The 18,991-nt window shown below is 35.8% G+C and overlaps 2 protein-coding genes across 10 annotated transcripts in view; one reads left to right on the top strand and one right to left on the bottom strand.

The window, feature by feature from the left end:
- Window positions 1-18,991, bottom strand: part of LOC123536251 (ribosome-releasing factor 2, mitochondrial-like) — a 291,825-nt gene that overhangs the window by 53,505 nt on the left and 219,329 nt on the right. The gene's annotated exons all lie outside the window — the stretch shown is intronic.
- LOC123566263 (uncharacterized) lies at window positions 16,602-18,818 on the top strand. The gene is made up of 2 exons (XM_053549088.1): window positions 16,602-17,357; window positions 18,357-18,818. The coding sequence occupies exons 1-2, from the start codon at window positions 17,264-17,266 to the stop codon at window positions 18,716-18,718; spliced, it is 456 nt and encodes a 151-aa protein (XP_053405063.1). The 5' UTR covers window positions 16,602-17,263; the 3' UTR covers window positions 18,719-18,818.

The raw sequence follows: 18,991 nt of genomic DNA on the forward strand, positions 1-18,991 counted from the left end.
TGTTTAGTAATCATTGTAAGTCATTTGTTTTTCTAAGTCCACAAAAAAACTCCTTACCAGGTAAAGATACATTAAAATACACCTAAAATTTGAAAGTAACATCTATGTTGTACCACAGAAAAGTGGTCTTGTTTTTTCCCTTCAGTCAATTATAAAAAAGTTACAAAATAAGTTATTTATAGTAACAACTAAGGGAAGATAATCTTAATTAAAAAAAAAAAAAAAAAAAAAAAAAAAAAATGTAAGTCCACACAAAAATCTTTACCAGGTAGAGATTGGTCAAAATACACCTCATAATTGGATGTAGCATGCATGTTGTACTACAGAAAAGTGGTCTTGATTTTTCCCTACGACTAGTAATGAAAAAGTTACAATATAAGCTATTTATAGTAACAACAAAGGGAAGTAATTCTTAAGAAGGGAACTGCGCATGACACTTCATCTCATGATGGTGTATAATTGTGCCAAGTTACATCAAAATCCCTCCATGCATGAAGAAGAAATGCTTCGGATAAAGTCATTCTTGTATCTGACCTTTGGCCTCTAAGTGTGACCTTGACCTTTGACCTAGGGACCTGGTTCTTGCGCATGACACTCCGCCTCGTGGTGGTGAACATTTGTGCAAAGTTATATCAAAATCCCTCTATGCATGAAGAAGAAATGCTCCGGACAAGGTTTTCATTCTTGTATCCGTTGACCTCTAAGTGTGACCTTGACCTTAGACCTAGGGACCTGGTTCTTACGTATGACACTCCGCCTCGTGGTGGTGAACATTTGTGCCAAGTTATATCAAAATCCCTCCATGCATGAAGAAGATATGCTCCGGACAAAGTTTTCTTTCTTGTATCCTTTGACCTCTAAGTGTGACCTTGACCTTAGACCTAGGGACCTGGTTCTTGCGCATGACACTCCGTCTCATGATAATGAACAATTGTGCCAACTTTCATCAAAATCCCTCCATGCATGAAGAAGATATGCTCCGGACAAAGTCATTCTTGAATTTGACCTTTGACCTCTAAGTGTGACCTTGACCTTAGACCTAGGGACCTGGTTTTTGCGCATGACACTCCGTCTCATGATGGTGAACAACTGTGCCAAGTTTCATCAAAATCCCTTCATGCATGTAGAAGATATGCTCCGGACAAAGTCTGTGGACGCCGCCCGCCCCCCCCGCCAGGGGCGTTCCCATAATACGTCCCGTTTTTCAAACGGGCGTATAAAAAATACTCGCGTTGAATAATAAAATATTAAAACCTCATTGGAAGATCATCCCACCGTAACATGAAGATAAAATGTGCACCACCTCTTGTTGCCAAGAAATATCCTAATTAGAATGGCACTATAGTTCATTAAGTTGAACAATCAAAGGGCAGTAACACAGTGATAATCATCCGACCGGAACATGAAGATAATATGCAACTTCCGATGAAGTTTCAATGGATTCCAGCCACTCAGGACAAAAAAATGGTACTATAGTGTGCTAATGTTGAATAATCATACATTATATATATATAGTCTGGCGATACGAGTATCGTATCATAGGTCTGTTTTACGATACAGTGGAAAGTAGAGACATTGAATACAAACTTCCATACAATCACTGTTGAAGATAGCAACTAAACAAATGTATCATTTATTACAGTTTCTTTAACTTTAAGCAAAATTTCAAGTACTTTCCAAGAGAAGGAACATTAATTTATTTTTTTTAATTTTGTCACATGAATGCGTATATTTACGGTACTCAGTTTGTATCGCAATATGTACCATATCATTGCATCTGTATCCCGATATGTATTGTATTGTGAGACTAGGCGTATCGTTACACCCCTAGTCCGGGCATCAATATACAATGTACATGTACTATTAATTTATTATATGTACTGTATTAATTACTGTGTATAAAGTAATTGCTGGTAAAAGTAATGATTTGTTGTCATAAAGCAGAACGTTTGGGGACAGCGTGATAACATAAATTAGACTGTCGTTGTCCCGTCACATCCAAACTTATTCTGCATATTTCTGTAAAGAAATCCCCAATGAACTCCATTTTGAATGTTTTCTGGTACAATGTACAATGTATTTGTAAGGATTACATGCCTGATAATGAATTTATGTCAACATTAAAGCATAATTGCATCACTGACAATTTTTTAATGTATATGTGTTTTCTTTCTGCAAGTTAGTGTCGTCGGCAGTCCGCTGCATATTGAAACAGGTGTCGGGGTAAATATCTCCTCGCACCTGTTTACATTATATTATATAGACTTATGTCTGTTATTTAAACTTATTAGTTAAATTCAACATGAATATTAATGTTTAATGTATTGGAGCAGTAAGTCTGACTGGTATATATGACATTTTTTTATTTTTAATGTCTTCGTTTTCCTTACATTAAAATGCTGATACGGGTAAGGCTTATAGAGGGATGAAAAAATATCACCCCAATAAACCAAATGAGTATATTAAGCCTAGCCTTAAGTTTCCTTCATATGAAGTTTTTGTTAATATTTTTTTATTTTATTTTATAATCATAATTACATGTTGCTCTCACTCAAAAGGTTTGAGGCATATTGACTAGAAATTTTAACAGCAATTAACGATTGTCACCGTTATTTGAATGAATTCAACAATTCATCAGCACAATCCATGTCTTAAATACTAAAGAAAACATTAAGTTTATTATTTTATTTTTAATTCATCCGTCGCGAGATAAATGGAACTTGTCTAGAGGTCTGGTACTGCATGGAGTCTTCACCCCTAACCATTGCCAAAAAACAAAGCGCTAAGCCTGTAAGAATAAACAGATTCACAACTTGAAAGGCATATAGAGCAAATCTCGCAAACATCATGAAGGAACTGAATGAGATCTCGTTTTACCGGTGTATGAAATTTTTAATAGACAACAGAATTAAGAATAAAAAATTGTCATGAAAAACTTTCTATCCGCAGGTCTAGTCACAAGTAGTCCAAATATAAATAGTACTAATCTTTTTTCCTTTCCTAGTGCATTTTCTCCGCAGCAACGTGCTTACTTTTACCCTACCGCGTTTCGGTATGTATCACTATGCATTCTATTGAAATCAGCATGTTCCTATCGCATGCTAGGTAAAAATGGCCGCTTAAGAATTTAATGTCTCGAAAAGAGAAATTAAAAGAAGCGAAAAGTAGTAAATTCAGCGGGTTGTATTTAACGAACTGTAGTTTTCTTATATAAAAATTAACACCCCCTTTTCTTTTTGTTTTTCTAAAGTACCGATCTAGTTCTTTATGGGAATATAAGTCTCTGAAAATCTGATATGCTAGAAAATGTCGAAAAACCATTATGAAGTAAGTGGATTTTATATGAAATAAAGAACAGCTGGATTTAGTGGTGTTCAGCCTATAAAGAGTCAGTAACAAACCGATTACAAACGTACAGATTTCTGTACGAATACCATAATCCACTGCGCGAATGCTTATCTAACAAGAGGGCCATGAAGGCCCTGTATCGCTCACCTAACATAGGAATCATCAAGATTAACATTGTAACCAAATTTCATTAAGATATGGTCATAAATGTGGCCTCTAGAGTGTTAACTAGCTTTTTCTTTGATTTGACCTGGTGACCTAGTTTTTGACCCTACATGACCCAGATTCAAACTGGTTCTTGAGATCATCAAGATTAAAATTCTGACCAAGTTTCATGAAGATACAGTCATAAATGTGGCCTCTACAGTGTTAACAAGCTTTTCCTTTGATTTGACCTGTTGACCTAGTTTTTGAACCCAGATGACCTAATATCGAACTCGTCCAAGATTTTATTGAGGGAAACATTCTGACCAAGTTTCATTAAGATTGGACCAAAATTGTGACCTCTAGAGTGTTAACTAGCTTTTCCTTTGATTTGACTCGGTGACCTAGTTTTTGATCCCATAAGACCCAGATTCGAACTTGACCTAAAGATCATCAAGATTAACATTTGACTAAGTTTCATGAAGATAAAATCATAAATGTGGCCTCTAGAGTGTTAAAAAGCTTTTCCTTTGATTTGACCTAGTGACCGTTTTTGACCCTACATGACCAAGATTCAAACTGGACCTTGAGATCATCAAGATTAAAATTCTGACCAAGTTTCATGAAGATACAGTCATAAATGTGGCCTCTACAGTGTTAACAAGCTTTTCATTTCAGGGTTTTTTTTCGGCCGTTTTTATAGCCGTTATTCGGCTATATTCCCAATGCCAGAAAGTATATATTTTTCCCAAAATGTGTGCAAAAATTCCCAATCTACATTCTGAAAAAATTTCATCAAAATTGCACAAAAATTGACCAAATTATGGACATTTTTGTAATGGAAGTATGTTAAAGGAGTTGTACAATGTGAAACAAGTGTATGAGAAAGTGCTTAAACACATCCTTACTACATCCTATGGGATTAAATATTTCCCAATTTGGAACATTTGCGTGTAGAAATTCCCAATTTTGGGGGTATAGGCTATGTTCCCAAATTAGCTAGAAAAAATCCTGCTTTTGATTTGACCTGGTGACCTAGTTTTTGACCCCAGATGACCCAATATCGAACTCGTCCAAGATTTTATTGAGGGAAACATTCTGACCAAGTTTCATTAAGATTGGACCAAAATTGTGACCTCTAGAGTGTTAACCTAGCTTTTCCTTTGATTTGACTCGGTGACCTAGCTTTTGATCCCATAAGACCCAGATTCGAACTTGACCTAAAGATCATCAAGATTAACATTCTGACTAAGTTTCATGAAGATGCAATCATAAATGTGGCCTCTAGAGTGTTAACAAGCTTTTCCTTTGATTTGACCTAGTGACCTAGTTTTTGAACCCATCTGACCCAGATTTGAACTTGACCTATATATCATCAAGATTAACATTCTGACCAAGGTTCATTAAGATATGGTCATAAATGTGGCCTCTAGAGTGTTAACTAGCTTTTCCTTTGATTTGACCTGGTGACCCAGTTTTTGACCCTACATGACCCAGATTCAAAATGGACCTTGAGATCATCAAGATTAACATTCTGACCAAATTTCATGAAGATACAGTCATAAATGTGGCCTCTACAGTGTTAACAAGCTTTTCCTTTGATCTGATCTGGTGACCTAGTTTTTGACTCTAGATGACCCAATATCGAAATCGCCCAAGGCTTTATTGAGCGTAACATTGTGACCAAGTTTCATTAAGATTGGGCCAAAATTGTGACCTCTAGGGTGTTAACAAGCTTTTCCTTTGATTTGACCTGGTGACCTAGTTTTTGACCCCGGATGACCCAATATTGAATTCGTCCAAGATTTTATTGAGGGTAACATTCTGACCAAGTTTCGTGAAGATTGGGTCAAAATTGTGACCTCTAGAGTGTTAACTAGCTTTTCCTTTGATTTGACTCGGTGACCTAGTTTTTGATCCCATAAGACCCAGATTCTAACTTGACCTAAAGATCATCAAGATTAACATTCTGACTAAGTTTCATGAAGATGCAATCATAAATGTGGCCTCTAGAGTGTTAACAAGCTTTTCCTTTGATTTGACCTAATGACCTAGTTTTTGACCCCATATGACCCAGATTTGAACTTGACCTATATATCATCAAGATTAACATTCTGACCAAGGTTCATTAAGATATGGTCATAAATGTGGCCTCTAGAGCGTTAACTAGCTTTTCCTTTGATTTGACCTGGTGACCCAGTTTTTGACCCTACATGACCCAGATTCGAACTGGACCTTGAGATCATCAAGATTAACATTCTGACCAAATTTCATGAAGATACAGTCATAAATGTGGCCTCTACAGTGTTAACAAGCTTTTCCTTTGATCTGATCTGGTGACCTAGTTTTTGACTCTAGATGACCCAATATCGAAATCGTCCAAGGCTTTATTGAGGGTAACATTCTGACCAAGTTTCATTAAGATTGGGCCAAAATTGTGACCTCTAGGGTGTTAACAAGCCTTTCCTTTGATCTGACCTGGTGACCTAGTTTTTGACCCCGGATGACCCAATATCGAACTCGTCCAAGATTTTATTGAGGGTAACATTCTGACCAAGTTTCATGAAGATTGGGTCAAAATTGTGACCTCTAGAGTGTTAACAAGCTTTTCCTTTGATTTGACCTAGTGACCTAGTTTTTGACCCCAGATGACCCAATATTGAAATCATCCAAGATTTTATTGAGGGTAACATTCTGACCAAGTTTCATTAAGATTGGGCCAAAATTGTGACCTCTAGAGTGTTAACAGTCAAATTGTTGACGACGACGGACAGACGACGGACACTGGGCGATCACAAAAGCTCACCTTGAGCACTTTGTGCTCAGGTGAGCTAAAAACAGCCAGGCTTTCCCAACTCAGTTTAAATTTGGTATTGAATGCATATTGTAAATTGTCTTAATTGTCTTATTAATCCTGAAAGGACTGTTCAATCAACTAACATAAAATGTTAAATCTACAACTATGAAGGTTTAAACAAGACACAGCTGATAAGCGCTTCCAGTCAGCTATATTGTCTGTGTTGTAGAATACGCATAGAAATCTAGATCTACTGGTAACTAACTATAAATCATTCTCTTTCTAGTATTCTAGTATTGATAACAACTATTTGAAATCTCCTGCAAAACTTCATATTAATGACTTTCCATATCCGCGCAGTGGGTAGAATTACTAATGTATCTCCATCAATTATTTATTCTAGCACTTTCAACATTTTTGGGTTTAAGGATACTGAATTGTGTGTTAATTACTTTCTTTATTAATGCAAAACAATGCATTTTTTTTTTACAGAAATGTTTTTGTAATTTCCATCTAGCAGCCGACAAAAAAAGGATCTAAAATAAAAGTAAACTCTGCGTGACGTTTACATCGATATATACACTCAGCCTATCAGCGATTGCTATCTTTCACTAATACTGGCGCATCATAGTTCTTGGGTTATAACAGTCGTTTATATGTAGTATTTAACATGTGGAAGAGAAATAATTAAAGAAGTCCAGTAATACCTATTAAAACAAAAAATATCATTCGCCTAGATTTTGCACTTTATTCTTAGTAAAATGCACGAAGGTAGGATAATATACAAACTTCATCAAATGCATTTTTACGGTGTAATAACAATGAAAATATGGACTTTTTTGTCACAGTGTGTTGTTTGGTTTTGTCCAGTGACATTCTGCGAAGTCAAATAGTTCTGTTCTTGAACTAGTTTGACGGGTTTATTACTGTATAAAACACGTTTACCATACAAGATATGAATACTTTAAAAATCATCACGCAGTTAACACTAACCCTTCTTCTCATTAAACTATCTGTTTTACAAGAATAATTACGCTTCAATTTGATGTGTTATTCGGAATGTCTTCAATTTTCGATCTTCCGCGCAATGACACACTTTGAAACTGTGAGTGCTAACTAAGCGGCAGAGGCCGCAAGCGGCCCGCCGCAAAAACAGTGTAAACACACTGCAGAGATAAAGGGTTAACTCTGGAATGCTGCTGTGTTATAAAGGTATGTACTGGAGCCAAAACACACAAAGTAATCCCAATAGTCCTGTTTTATTTCAAAGGCCTTTTAAATATTTAAGAATGGACAAATGAAAGATATTCTCTCTTAAGTAGATATAAGTATTTGTTAAAACATTCTAGTGAGATTCCTTCAACAATACATAGCAAAATAGAAAGCTGCTCAAGAATATCAAAAGTTTAAAAGTAAACAGGAACTTCTTTGTTGGAGATATTCCTTTACACATGCAGCTGGCATTTTATGTTGCTAAAATAACTTTTAAAAGGACACTAGGTAAGTACATCCATTTACTTATTTTCTACTTAAACATGTTTTATAACATTCAGGAAGCTTCAGAATAAACTTGAGTAAATTAAATGCTGACTCAATCTTTCTAAATGACCATTTATTCTTCAGTGATTCATCTCTTGTTAGTTTATACACAAACTAAATTAATAATAAACATAAAAGGTTTCATTCTTTTATCATAATTACTTTTCAGATAAAGTATCAGGTGTGTATATGAAGTACCTGACATAATTATGCCAAAACACACATGGATGAATTATGAGGCCTGAGACATTTTCAGACTTCAGTGATTTACACACTGCAGAATGGTGCTCACAGAAAAACCCCATTGATGTGTATGTCTGCAGGTACTTTAATCCAGCACAAAACTCATTGAACAGTGTTTATTGTAAGGAATGTTCTTGTAACTTCTTATTACTTAACAGTTCTAGTGAACTTCTACCTTTAATATAAAACAATTTTCTTTTATCTAAGCATGTTCACTTCAAGAATGTTTAAGTCTAATGAGCAAAGTTGAATTTAGTGCTTTAATAATATCATGAAAATGATGTGAATTAACTGACAGTTTAAAAAGGAAAAATTACACAAGCTGCTCTAATGATTACATTCCTTTCTTTTATTTCATATCATGTTTCAAACACATGCAGTGATGGTATGCACCTCATGACCTTGATGGCAAATGGTGGAAAACATTGGCATTCTTTGTGCTGGTTAGTGGAAAATGGTGGAGAAATATCCGTGGCAAACAGTGGCATTTTGAGGAAAACAGTGGCATATTTTACATTGATTGCCACAACAGTTATGGTGGCAAATAGTGGAAAATTTTAGTGGCAAATGGTGAAAAACGTTCCAATACTCCACTGATAGTGGCATTCAATGGAAAACGATGGCAGTTTTTACATCAATATGTGACAGTGGCAAACAGTGAAATACTTTAATGGCAAATGTTGAAAAATGTTCCAATACTCCACTGATACTGGCACTTGATGGAAAATGGTGGAAAATTTTGACTGGCCTTTCCATCCTCTATTCTTTCACTGCTTTCCATCAGTTTCCACTCAAAGAGGCTTGTTCCAATACTCCATTGTTTTCCAATGATTTTTCAGTGGAAAATGGTGGCAAATTTACTGAAGGGTTGTCAAAAACTTTAAGTATGAAAGGGGCATAATTTGGTCAAAAGTACAAATCAGAGTTATAGGGACTGTTATCACACATGCAGATGATCATGATAAAGATACATTTTAAGTTTCAAGTCTTTATCTTATATTGTACTAAAGTTATATCCAGAAAGCAAAGATTGCCAAAAAACTTTAAGTATGAAAGGGGCATAATTCTGTCAAAAACACAATAAGAGTTATGGGGATTGTAACCACACATGCAGATGATGATTATAAAGAAATATTTTTAATTTCAAGTCATTATCTTTTAAAGTACCAAAGATATGTCTATAAACGAAGTTTTTGAAATAATTTAACATGAAAATAATTCCAAGTATAACAACTTTGTGAGCTTGACCTTCGGTATAATGGGCCCAGCCCCTGCACATATTTTGTTTGTATGCTGGACAATGTTTATGTAAACTTACAGTAAGATATAAGCAATAGTAACAAAGATATGACAGAAAAACAAAGGTTGCTGAAAAACTTTAACCTTAAAAATAACCTAAGTATAACACCTTGGTGACCTTGACCTTGGGTATAATGGGCCCAGCTCCTGCACATACTTTGCTTCTATGCTGTACAATGTTTATGTGAACTTACAGTAAGATATAAGCAACAGTAACAAAGATATGACAGAAAAACAAACGTTGTCGAAAAACTTTAACCTTTACAAGAGGGCCATGATGGCCCTATATCTCTCACCTGAGTAGAGTTGTTTGCTTGAACAAATTTCTTAACTAAAGCTTTAAAAACAAGAAAATTAGGAGAGTGGGTCAAGGTAAAGATTATGCAAGATTACTTTTGAAATCTGTAAAAAAAAATATTACAGGTGGTCCAAATCCTTTTGCAATAGCTTAGAAAACAAGACAGTAGGTCAGTAGGTCACACTGATGATCACTGAAAGTCTGTTTAAAGATCGGCATGCAAAAATATAAATGTCATCCAAATTTCAAAGCTGTATCTTAAAAAACAAGAAAGTAGGCCAGTAGGTCATATTCAAAGTTACTGAAAATCAGTTTTAAGATCGGTGTGAAAAACTGTACATGTCATCCAAATTTCAAGGCTGTATCTTAAACAAGAGGGCCAAGATGGCCCTAGGTTGCTCACCTGTGTAACACACCATAACAGTGTAAACATGTTTTACCTAGTGATTTCATGGAGACAAATATTCTGACCAATTTTCATTAAGATTGGACCAAAAACCGTGGCCTCTTGAGTGTAAACAAACATCTTCTTTGATTTGACCTAGTGATCTATTTTTTTACCCCACATGACCCAGATTCAAACTTGTCCAAAATGTCATGAAAACAAACATTCTGACAAAATTTCCTGAAGACTGGAGCAAAAAAGTGGACTCTAGAGTGTATAAAGCTTTTCCTATGATTTGACCTAGTGATTTAATTTTTGGCCCCGCGTGACTCATGACTTCATGATAACAAACATTCTGATTAAAATTTATGAAGATAGAATAAAAAATATGCCCCCTAGGGTGTAAACAAGCTTATTCTTTGATTTGACCTGGTGACCTAGTTTTTGACCCCACATGACCCAGATAAAAATTCATAAGATATTTCATTCAGACAAACATTCTGACCAAGTTTCATGCACATCAAATGAACAAGACTATTAACAAGCTTCTCCTTTGATTTGACTGGGTGACCTAGATTTTGACCCCATATGACCCAGTTTCATACTTGGCCTAAGAATCATCAAGATAAACATTCTGACCAAGTTTCACGAAAATAGGGGTCATAAATGTAGCCTGAAGAGTGTTAACAAGCTTTCCCTTTGATTTGACCTGATGACCTAGTTTCTGACCCCATTATGACCCAGTTTCAAACTTGGCCTAGAAATCATCAAGATAAACATTCTGACCAAGATTCATGAAGATAGGGTCATAAATGTGGCCTCTAGAGTGTTAACAAGCTTTTCCTTCGATTTGACCTGATGACCTAGTTTTTGACCCGACATGACCCAGTTTCGATCCAGGCCTAGAGATCATCAAGATAATCATTCTGTGCAAGTTTGTATCAAATCAAAACATGAATGAAGCCTCTATATGGTTGAAAGGGAAAAATTGAAAATTTTGCCCTTGCAGGGGCAGTAAACTCTAGAACCCATTATGGAATCTTGCCGGCTTTCGAAAGGAACCGATATCTTATTGTGACTTAAGTTGTGTGTAAGTGTGGTTAAAATAAAATATAAAATGTCACTTCTATCGTGTTCACAAGGTAAAAATCACCAAATTTTGGCTCTTTTAGGGGTCAATCTGGGGCCGTAACTCTGGAACCTATGATTAGATATGACTGAGTTATCATGGAATCCAAGATTAGTGTTGATGAAGATATTTTGCAAGTCTGTATCAAATCAAACCATAAATGAAGTCTCTAAATGACTGCAAAAGCCAAAATAGCAAATTTTGGCCCTCTAAGGGGCCATAACTCTGCAACCCATGATGGGATCTGTTTTCGAAAGGAACCGAGATATTATGCCAATACAAGTTATGTACAAGTTTTATTAAAGTCGATTGCAAAATGTGGTCTCTATCGTGTTCACAAGCCAAAACTAGGAAATTTTGGCCCTTTAAGGGACCATAACTCTAGAACCCATGATGGGATCTGGCCAGTTTTCGAAAGAAACCAAGATATGATGCCCATACAAGTTGTTTGCAAGTTTGATAAAAATCAAATACAAAATGTGGTCTCTATCGTGTTCACAAGGAAATTGTGGACGGACGAAAGACGGACAGACAGATGATGGACGGACAGACAAAGGGTGATCACAAAAGCTCACCCTGTCACTATGTGACAGGTGAGAGGTGAGCTTAAAACAAGAAAGTAGGTCAGTAGGTCACATTCATGGTCACTGAAGGTCAGTTTTAAGATCGGTGTGCAAAACTGTACATGTCATCCAAATTTCATGGCTGTATCTTAAAAAACAAGAAAGTAGGTCAGTAGGTCAAGGTTACAGTCAAGTGACCCCTAATTACTTGAGGTCATAAGGTAATTATAATAAAACAGTCTAGGAAATATGATCAGATAATTTTTGAAGTATTTTTTTCTATATAACTCATATACAAGAGATCACAGAGTGATCTTGGTGACCACCAATGAGCCATTTTTTAACGTTCCAAATTTCAAGACTAGCTCAAGGTCAAAATTCATTTCGGTACACAACACTGTGCATGTGGTCCATGCATGTGGTCCAAATTTGAAAACGTAGCTTGAGAAATGTGAAAGTAGGTCACTAGATCAATTTCAAGGTCAAAGTTCATTTCTGAACACAAAACTATGCATGTGCATCAAATTTGACGTCTGTAGCTTGAGAAATGTGAAAGTAGGTACTAGGTAAAAATCAATGTCAAATTTCAATTCAGAACACAAAACTATGCATGTGGTCCAAATTTGATGCCTGTAGCTTCAGAAATGTGAAAGTAGGTCACTAGGTCAATCTCAGTGTCAAAGTTCATTTCGGTACACAAAACTATGCATGTGGTCCAAATTTGAAGGCTGTTGCTTGAGAAATGTGAAAGTAGGTCACTAGGTCCAAATCAAGGTCAAATTTCATTCTGGATCACAAAACTATGCATGTGGTCCAAATTTGAAGCCTGTACCTTCAAAAATGTGAAAGTAGGTCACTAGGTCCAAATCAAGGTCAAATTTCATTCTGGATCACAAAACTATGCATGTGGTCCAAATTTGAAGCCTGTACCTTCAAAAATGTGAAAGTAGGTCACTAGGTCAATGTCAAGGTCAAAGTTTCGGTACACAACCTATGCATGTGGTCCAAATTTGAAGGCTGTAGCTACAGAAATGTGAAAGTAGGTCACTAGGTCAAGATCAAAGTCAAATCATATCAAGGTTCATCTTGCCACTCAAAATTATACATGTGGTCCAAATTTGAATATTGTAGGTTATAGACAAGAAGATTTTAGAAGTTTTTCCATATATAAGTCTATATGAACCATGTGACCCCTGGGGCAGGGCTATATTCGGTCCTAGGGGGATAATTTGAACAAACTTGGTAGAGAACCACTAGATGATGCTACATCACAAATATCAAAGCCCTAGGCTTTGTGGTATGGACAAGAAGATTTTCAAAGTGTCTCCCGATAGAAGACTATGTAAACCATGTGACCCCCAGGGCGGGGCCATATCTCACCCTAGGGGAATAATTTGAAAAATCTTAGTAGAGGACCACTAGATGATGTCACATACAAAATATCAAAGCCCTAGGCCCTGTGGTTTTGGACAAGAGGTTTTTCAAAGTTTTTCCCTATATAAGTCTATATAAACCATGTGACCCCCGGGGCAGGGCCATATTTGGCCCCAGGGAAATAATTTGAACAATCGTGGTAGAGGACCACTAGATGATGCTACATACCAAATATCAAAGCCCTATGCCCTGTGGTTTTGGACAAGAAGATTTTCAAAGTTTTTCCCAATATAAATCTATGTAAATTATAAAAATAAACAAAGGGCCATAACTCATTCAAAAATTGTTGAACCAGTCTGATTTTCAGAGGGACAAAACTAGGGTATCAATACATCATTCTGACAAAGTTTGGTCAAAATCCCCCCAGTAGTTTCTGAGATGTGATAACGAGAAATTGTTAATGGACGGACGGAAGGACGACAGACCATGGACGCAGAGTTATTTGAATAGCCCACCATCTGATGATGGTTGGCTAAAAAATTATGTGACCCTCGAGGCGGGGCCTCTTTTCACCCCAGGGGCATAATTTGAACAATCTTGTTAGAGAGCCACTAGGCAATGCTACATACTGTATATCAAAAGCCTAGGCCTTGAACTTTCAGTCAAGAAGATTTTTAAAAGTTTTTTCCTATATAAGTCTTTGTAAAACTTGGGATCCCCAGGGCAGGGTCTCTTTTTAACCCAGAGGCATAATTTGAACAATCTTGGTAAAGGGCCACTAGGCAATGCAACATACCAAAAATCAAAAGCCTAGGCCTTGCAGTTTCAAACAAGAAGATTTAAAAAAAATTTTTTTATATAAGTCTATGTAAAACTTGGGACCCATGGGGCAGGGCCTCTTTTCACCCCAGGGGCATAATTTGAACAATCTTGGTCCATCGCAATAGCCAGACGCTTGTAGTTTTCATAGTAATTTTCCATGACATATCATCATGCATAGGTAGGAAAAAAACCCAGTGTCTTTGGTTGCAAATTACTCGATAAATTTTAATAGTTTTACCCTAATATTGATGATGAAATCCCATACTTTGCATTAGTAAACATCTGGAATTCGTTTCTTTAGGAAAAGATAAAATAAAGCGGATGATTATGAGACACGTGAATATCCATTTTTGTTCAAATGGCCAATAATCAAGAATATACGTATCTATCGAGTAATCAATAGACATGGGTCAATACGTATGTGTTTGGTAATCGATAGATACGGGGATAAACATATCGGTGTGGTAAAGTGTTAAAATGTGGTCTCTTAAGAGTGTTAACAAGATTTTCCTTTGATCTGGCCTAGTGACCTAGTTTTTGACCCCACATGATCCAGATTCAACATTAATCTAAAGATCATCAAGATAAACATTCTGACCAAGTTTCATGAAGATAGGGTCATAAATGTGGCCTCTAGAGTGTTAACAAGCTTTTCCTTTGATTTAACTTAGTGACCTTGTTTTTGATCCAACATGACCCAGATTCCAACTTTACCTAGAGGTCATCAAGACAAACATTCTGACCAATTCTCATGAGTTTCAAACTTAAACAGTGGCCTCTAGAGTGTTTCCAAGGCAAATGTTGACGTACAACGCACAATGGCGCCACCGGACAATGACTGGTCACAATAGCTCACCTTGATCACTTCGTGCTCAGGTGAGCTAATAAATTTGAGAGAGGACCTTACAGTAATGCTACAGACCAAGTTTGATGTAGATCTATTAAGCTGTTTGTGAGAAGAAGTCATTTAAAGTTATTTCTATTTTAAGTTCTAGTAGCCCCTGAAAGGAGCCAAGTGCCCCCATCTGAACAAATCTGAGAGAGAACCTTAAACTAACGCTACAGACCAAGTTTGACAAAGATCCATCGACGGGTTCATGAGAAGAAGTTGTTTAAAGGTATTTCTACTTTCTGCTCTAGCAGCCCTAAAAGGGGTCAGGTGTCTATATTTGTAAAAATCTGAGAGAAAACTTTACAAATGATGCTACAGACCAAGTCTGATGAAGATCCATTAAACGGTTCATGAAAAGAAGTTGTTTTTAAAGGCATTTCTATTAGAAGCTCCAGCAGTCCCTTAAAGCAGCCAAGCGCCCCCATTTGAAAAATCTTGAGACAGGGCCATACATTGATGCTAGATACCAAGTTTGATAAAGATCATTCATGCGGTTCATAAGAAAAAAGTTGTTTAAAGGTATTTCTATTTTTAGATCTAGCGCCCCTATTTGCACAAATTTGAGACAGGACCTTACAATGATATTACAGACCAAGTTTGATAAGGATCCATTCAGTGGTTCATGAGAAGAAGTTGTTTAAAGGTTTTTCTATTTTTAGCTCAAGCGGCCCTTAAAAGGGGCCAAGTGCTCCAATTTGAACGGGACCTTACCAGGATGCTACAGACCAAGTTTGGTGTAATTCTGACCAGTAGTTTCAGAGGAGAAGATGTTCAAGTAAAATTGTTGACGATGGACTCAGGACACAAGATTATCCACCTACACTAATAGCTCACCCTGAACCCTTGGTTCAGGAGAGCTAAAAATAGAAGAGCTTCATAACAAATGCCAGCCAACAGGCAATCAGTAATCAAGAAGTGTAGCCTGAAAGTTGTTGATAAGTTATTCTTATCCTGAAGAAATCAAACATAACATGTATGCAGTAAAGATCCCACTAATTAGTTCTTATTATCCCACTAATCAGTTCTTCTGAGTGTTAATTGGCTTTCTTTGAGTTTCTGCAGAAATAATGTATTACAGGGATTAGCAACACCGCGAAATCTCGCAAGTTCTCGGCCGTTCTCGTTTTCACGTGAATTGACAAACCACGCGAGTACAAGATATTATATTTCAAAAACATTATATCAGGTTTCATATGGCTAAAATATTAGTAGAGGATGGGGATAATCTTGACCTTTTTAAAATTTTATTTCTGCAAAGGATTGGTGGGATTTTTTAAAGTAATTTTTGAAGTATCACAGACATGCGGTGCACTGCAAACATGTATCTTTGTGACGATGTAAAAATTTAGTTGTTTACGTTAAAAACAATATGTAAACATCCGATAAAGTAGAGCACTAATTCGTGACTATGAATATGCTCAGTACATATAGAAATGTAGAAATGTATAGAAACTTTTATACTCTTGTTTTTTCAACAAGCACACAGTTAATAACATGTAAAACCACCGTTTGCATTTACCTATGCAAGGCATCGTGGGTTAAAAAAGTATTGACTGTACCCCTAGTGTTGCCTTTCGAGATGTACTCTGTATATTAACCCTTATAATGCTGGACACTAATGGTTCTACCTTTGCGACTGGTGTAGATCATGATCAGCATGCAAATTCATGCAGTCTGATCAAGATCTGCACTGCTATCCTTTCAGACAGTATCTTTTAGGTAACCGAAAGTACCCCATTTTCACAGTTAATGATACTGTCCAAAATTGAAAGATAGACATATTTGTTATAGAAATTTATCATGGTAATGGTTAATATATTGACAATGCATAGATTTTTAATGTATGTTGAAATTGTTATTTTGACTGAATTGAATAACATTTTACCAATACAACGATTTGCCTACAAAAAACCACAGGTATCTTATTTTATCTGCTTTGGGTTTGTCTTTATGTTTAGATTTGAAAAATATATATAACTCCTCCGGTGCTACTGTGCTATTCTACTAGATCTCATAGTGTCATCCACCAAACCATTGACTATCACATCTGCTGCTCCACCCTAAGTTTCAGCTTGTGTCCAAAGCCATGAAGTATTAACCATTACCCTGCTAAATTTCTATAATGAACTTGTCCATCTTTCAATTTAAAGTTAGACTGTATACCATTTACTGTCAAAGGATACTGATTGAATTGAAACAGTGCAGATTATGATCAGAATGCATGGATGTGCAGGTTGATCATGATCTACACTATCTGCTAAGGCAGAACTAGTCGTGTCCAGCATAATAAAAGGTAAGATAAAAGGTATTAATTCCAGATGTCTGAAAATTTCTCTTTCTTGGATGTCATTGTATCTGGATGTCAGTGCCTTCAAACAATTACATTTATCAACATTGTTTTATTTTCCAGTTTTTGGTCTTTGAGGCGTGATGGGTCATGGTATGAGAAGTAGACGGTGCCGCATTGGCCATGCCAGTAAACGAAAACAACAAATTAAAGAAACAGTCTTTGACATTGTTCCAGGTAATTAGTAAAGAATGGCTTTTCTTCATGATTAGATGCGAAAATTACAAAAAAATAAATTTTATGTCAATCTTAATTATCACGTGTACGTGACTACTCTACTGATTGAACTACTATCTCACTTGTCAGAATTTGTTATGATTATATTTAGACAAAATTAATCATTTAAGGAAAGATTTCTACTTTAAAGATTATGATCAGAATGCATGTTAGATCCACTCTCATAATAGTGACCAGCAGATATTAAATATTTATTTTATGCTCTTCTGTGAAATACTGAAATTTATCGTTGAAATAAAATGATATTTTCACTGTTTCAAACAAGTGAAAATATCATTTTTATTTTTCACTGGTACGGAACTACATTTGAATGCGAAATGATATGAATTATAATGATAGGAATTTCCTTGCGAAATATTCTTCAGTAAAGGTAAAGATTTATAAAAATAATAAAAGGATCATAAATATTTAGATTCTACATTTTATCATAATGAAATGTAAAAGAAATCAGGAAATGTCATAGAACTATTTATAGTTTTTTCTACAAAGACATCCTGACGTCACAACATTATGACGTTGCGCGGACAAACTGAATATAATTTGGTTAAAAACATTAAAAATGCATAAAATAAATAGAAAATTTGTTTGTTTCAGTGTAAGATCGAAATATATTTCACTTGTGAACACCATAATTTACATTTTCACTCGTGGCTGTGCCACTCGTGAAAATATTGCATTACAGTGTTCACTCAGTGAAATATATTTCGATCTTACACTAAAACAAACAAATATCCTCTATATCTACTACCCATTTTGTACTGAATATTTTGTCTTTAGAAATTTTGCTAACACATTAGAAAATGTCATAAATTAATTCTATCTGTATGTGGAGTTGCATACATGATAAGATATCATACAGTTGTAACGACATGTAACATACATAAATCTGTATGATGTGTGCCTGTTAAATGAAGTAAGATTTTTGTTTTAATCTTTCAGAAACCTATGAAAGTGAGCGATTCTTCAGTAGTTTTCTTGAACAGTTCCCTTCATTATCTGAACCTACAACATGTGATAGTGACATAACTAAAGATCATCTTACTGCAGATGAACATTATGTGGTTTTTGACGGTGTGTTTCAGCATGGACCAGATGCTGACATTGATGCATTGATCAAATCTAAATACATGTTAAAATACACTAACTTGAAGCAGAAATGTGTTGACTTGAGGGAATATGCAGAGTATAGTTGTCTTTCAACATCTAAATATATAAGATTTGTACAACTGTATGGGGATGGGGTATGTGCAAATCCAGTGATTAAGGTGTGTATTACAGTGAAAAAGAGGACTTTTCAGTAAACATTTGTGTACATGGAGTCTCTCTACCTGCTGACCATCAAATCTGGTCCCACATTCCCACGTATTGTAAAACATTAGACCAAATAAAATGCATCCTTGATTTGTTGGCCCAGTACAGAATATGTCCGGTAAATCCTGACAGCAAGTACCAGAACCTCCTTCCTGTTGGTGCATACCTTGATGTCGCAAGTGAAAACCAGCAGGCAGGATATAGTGAAAATATTTCTGGCTCTACTATTCAATCAACCAAGTGCTCTTTATTCATCAAATCCA

This window comes from Mercenaria mercenaria, chromosome 1 (assembly GCF_021730395.1).
Source record: "Mercenaria mercenaria strain notata chromosome 1, MADL_Memer_1, whole genome shotgun sequence".
NCBI lineage: Eukaryota > Metazoa > Mollusca > Bivalvia > Venerida > Veneridae > Mercenaria > Mercenaria mercenaria.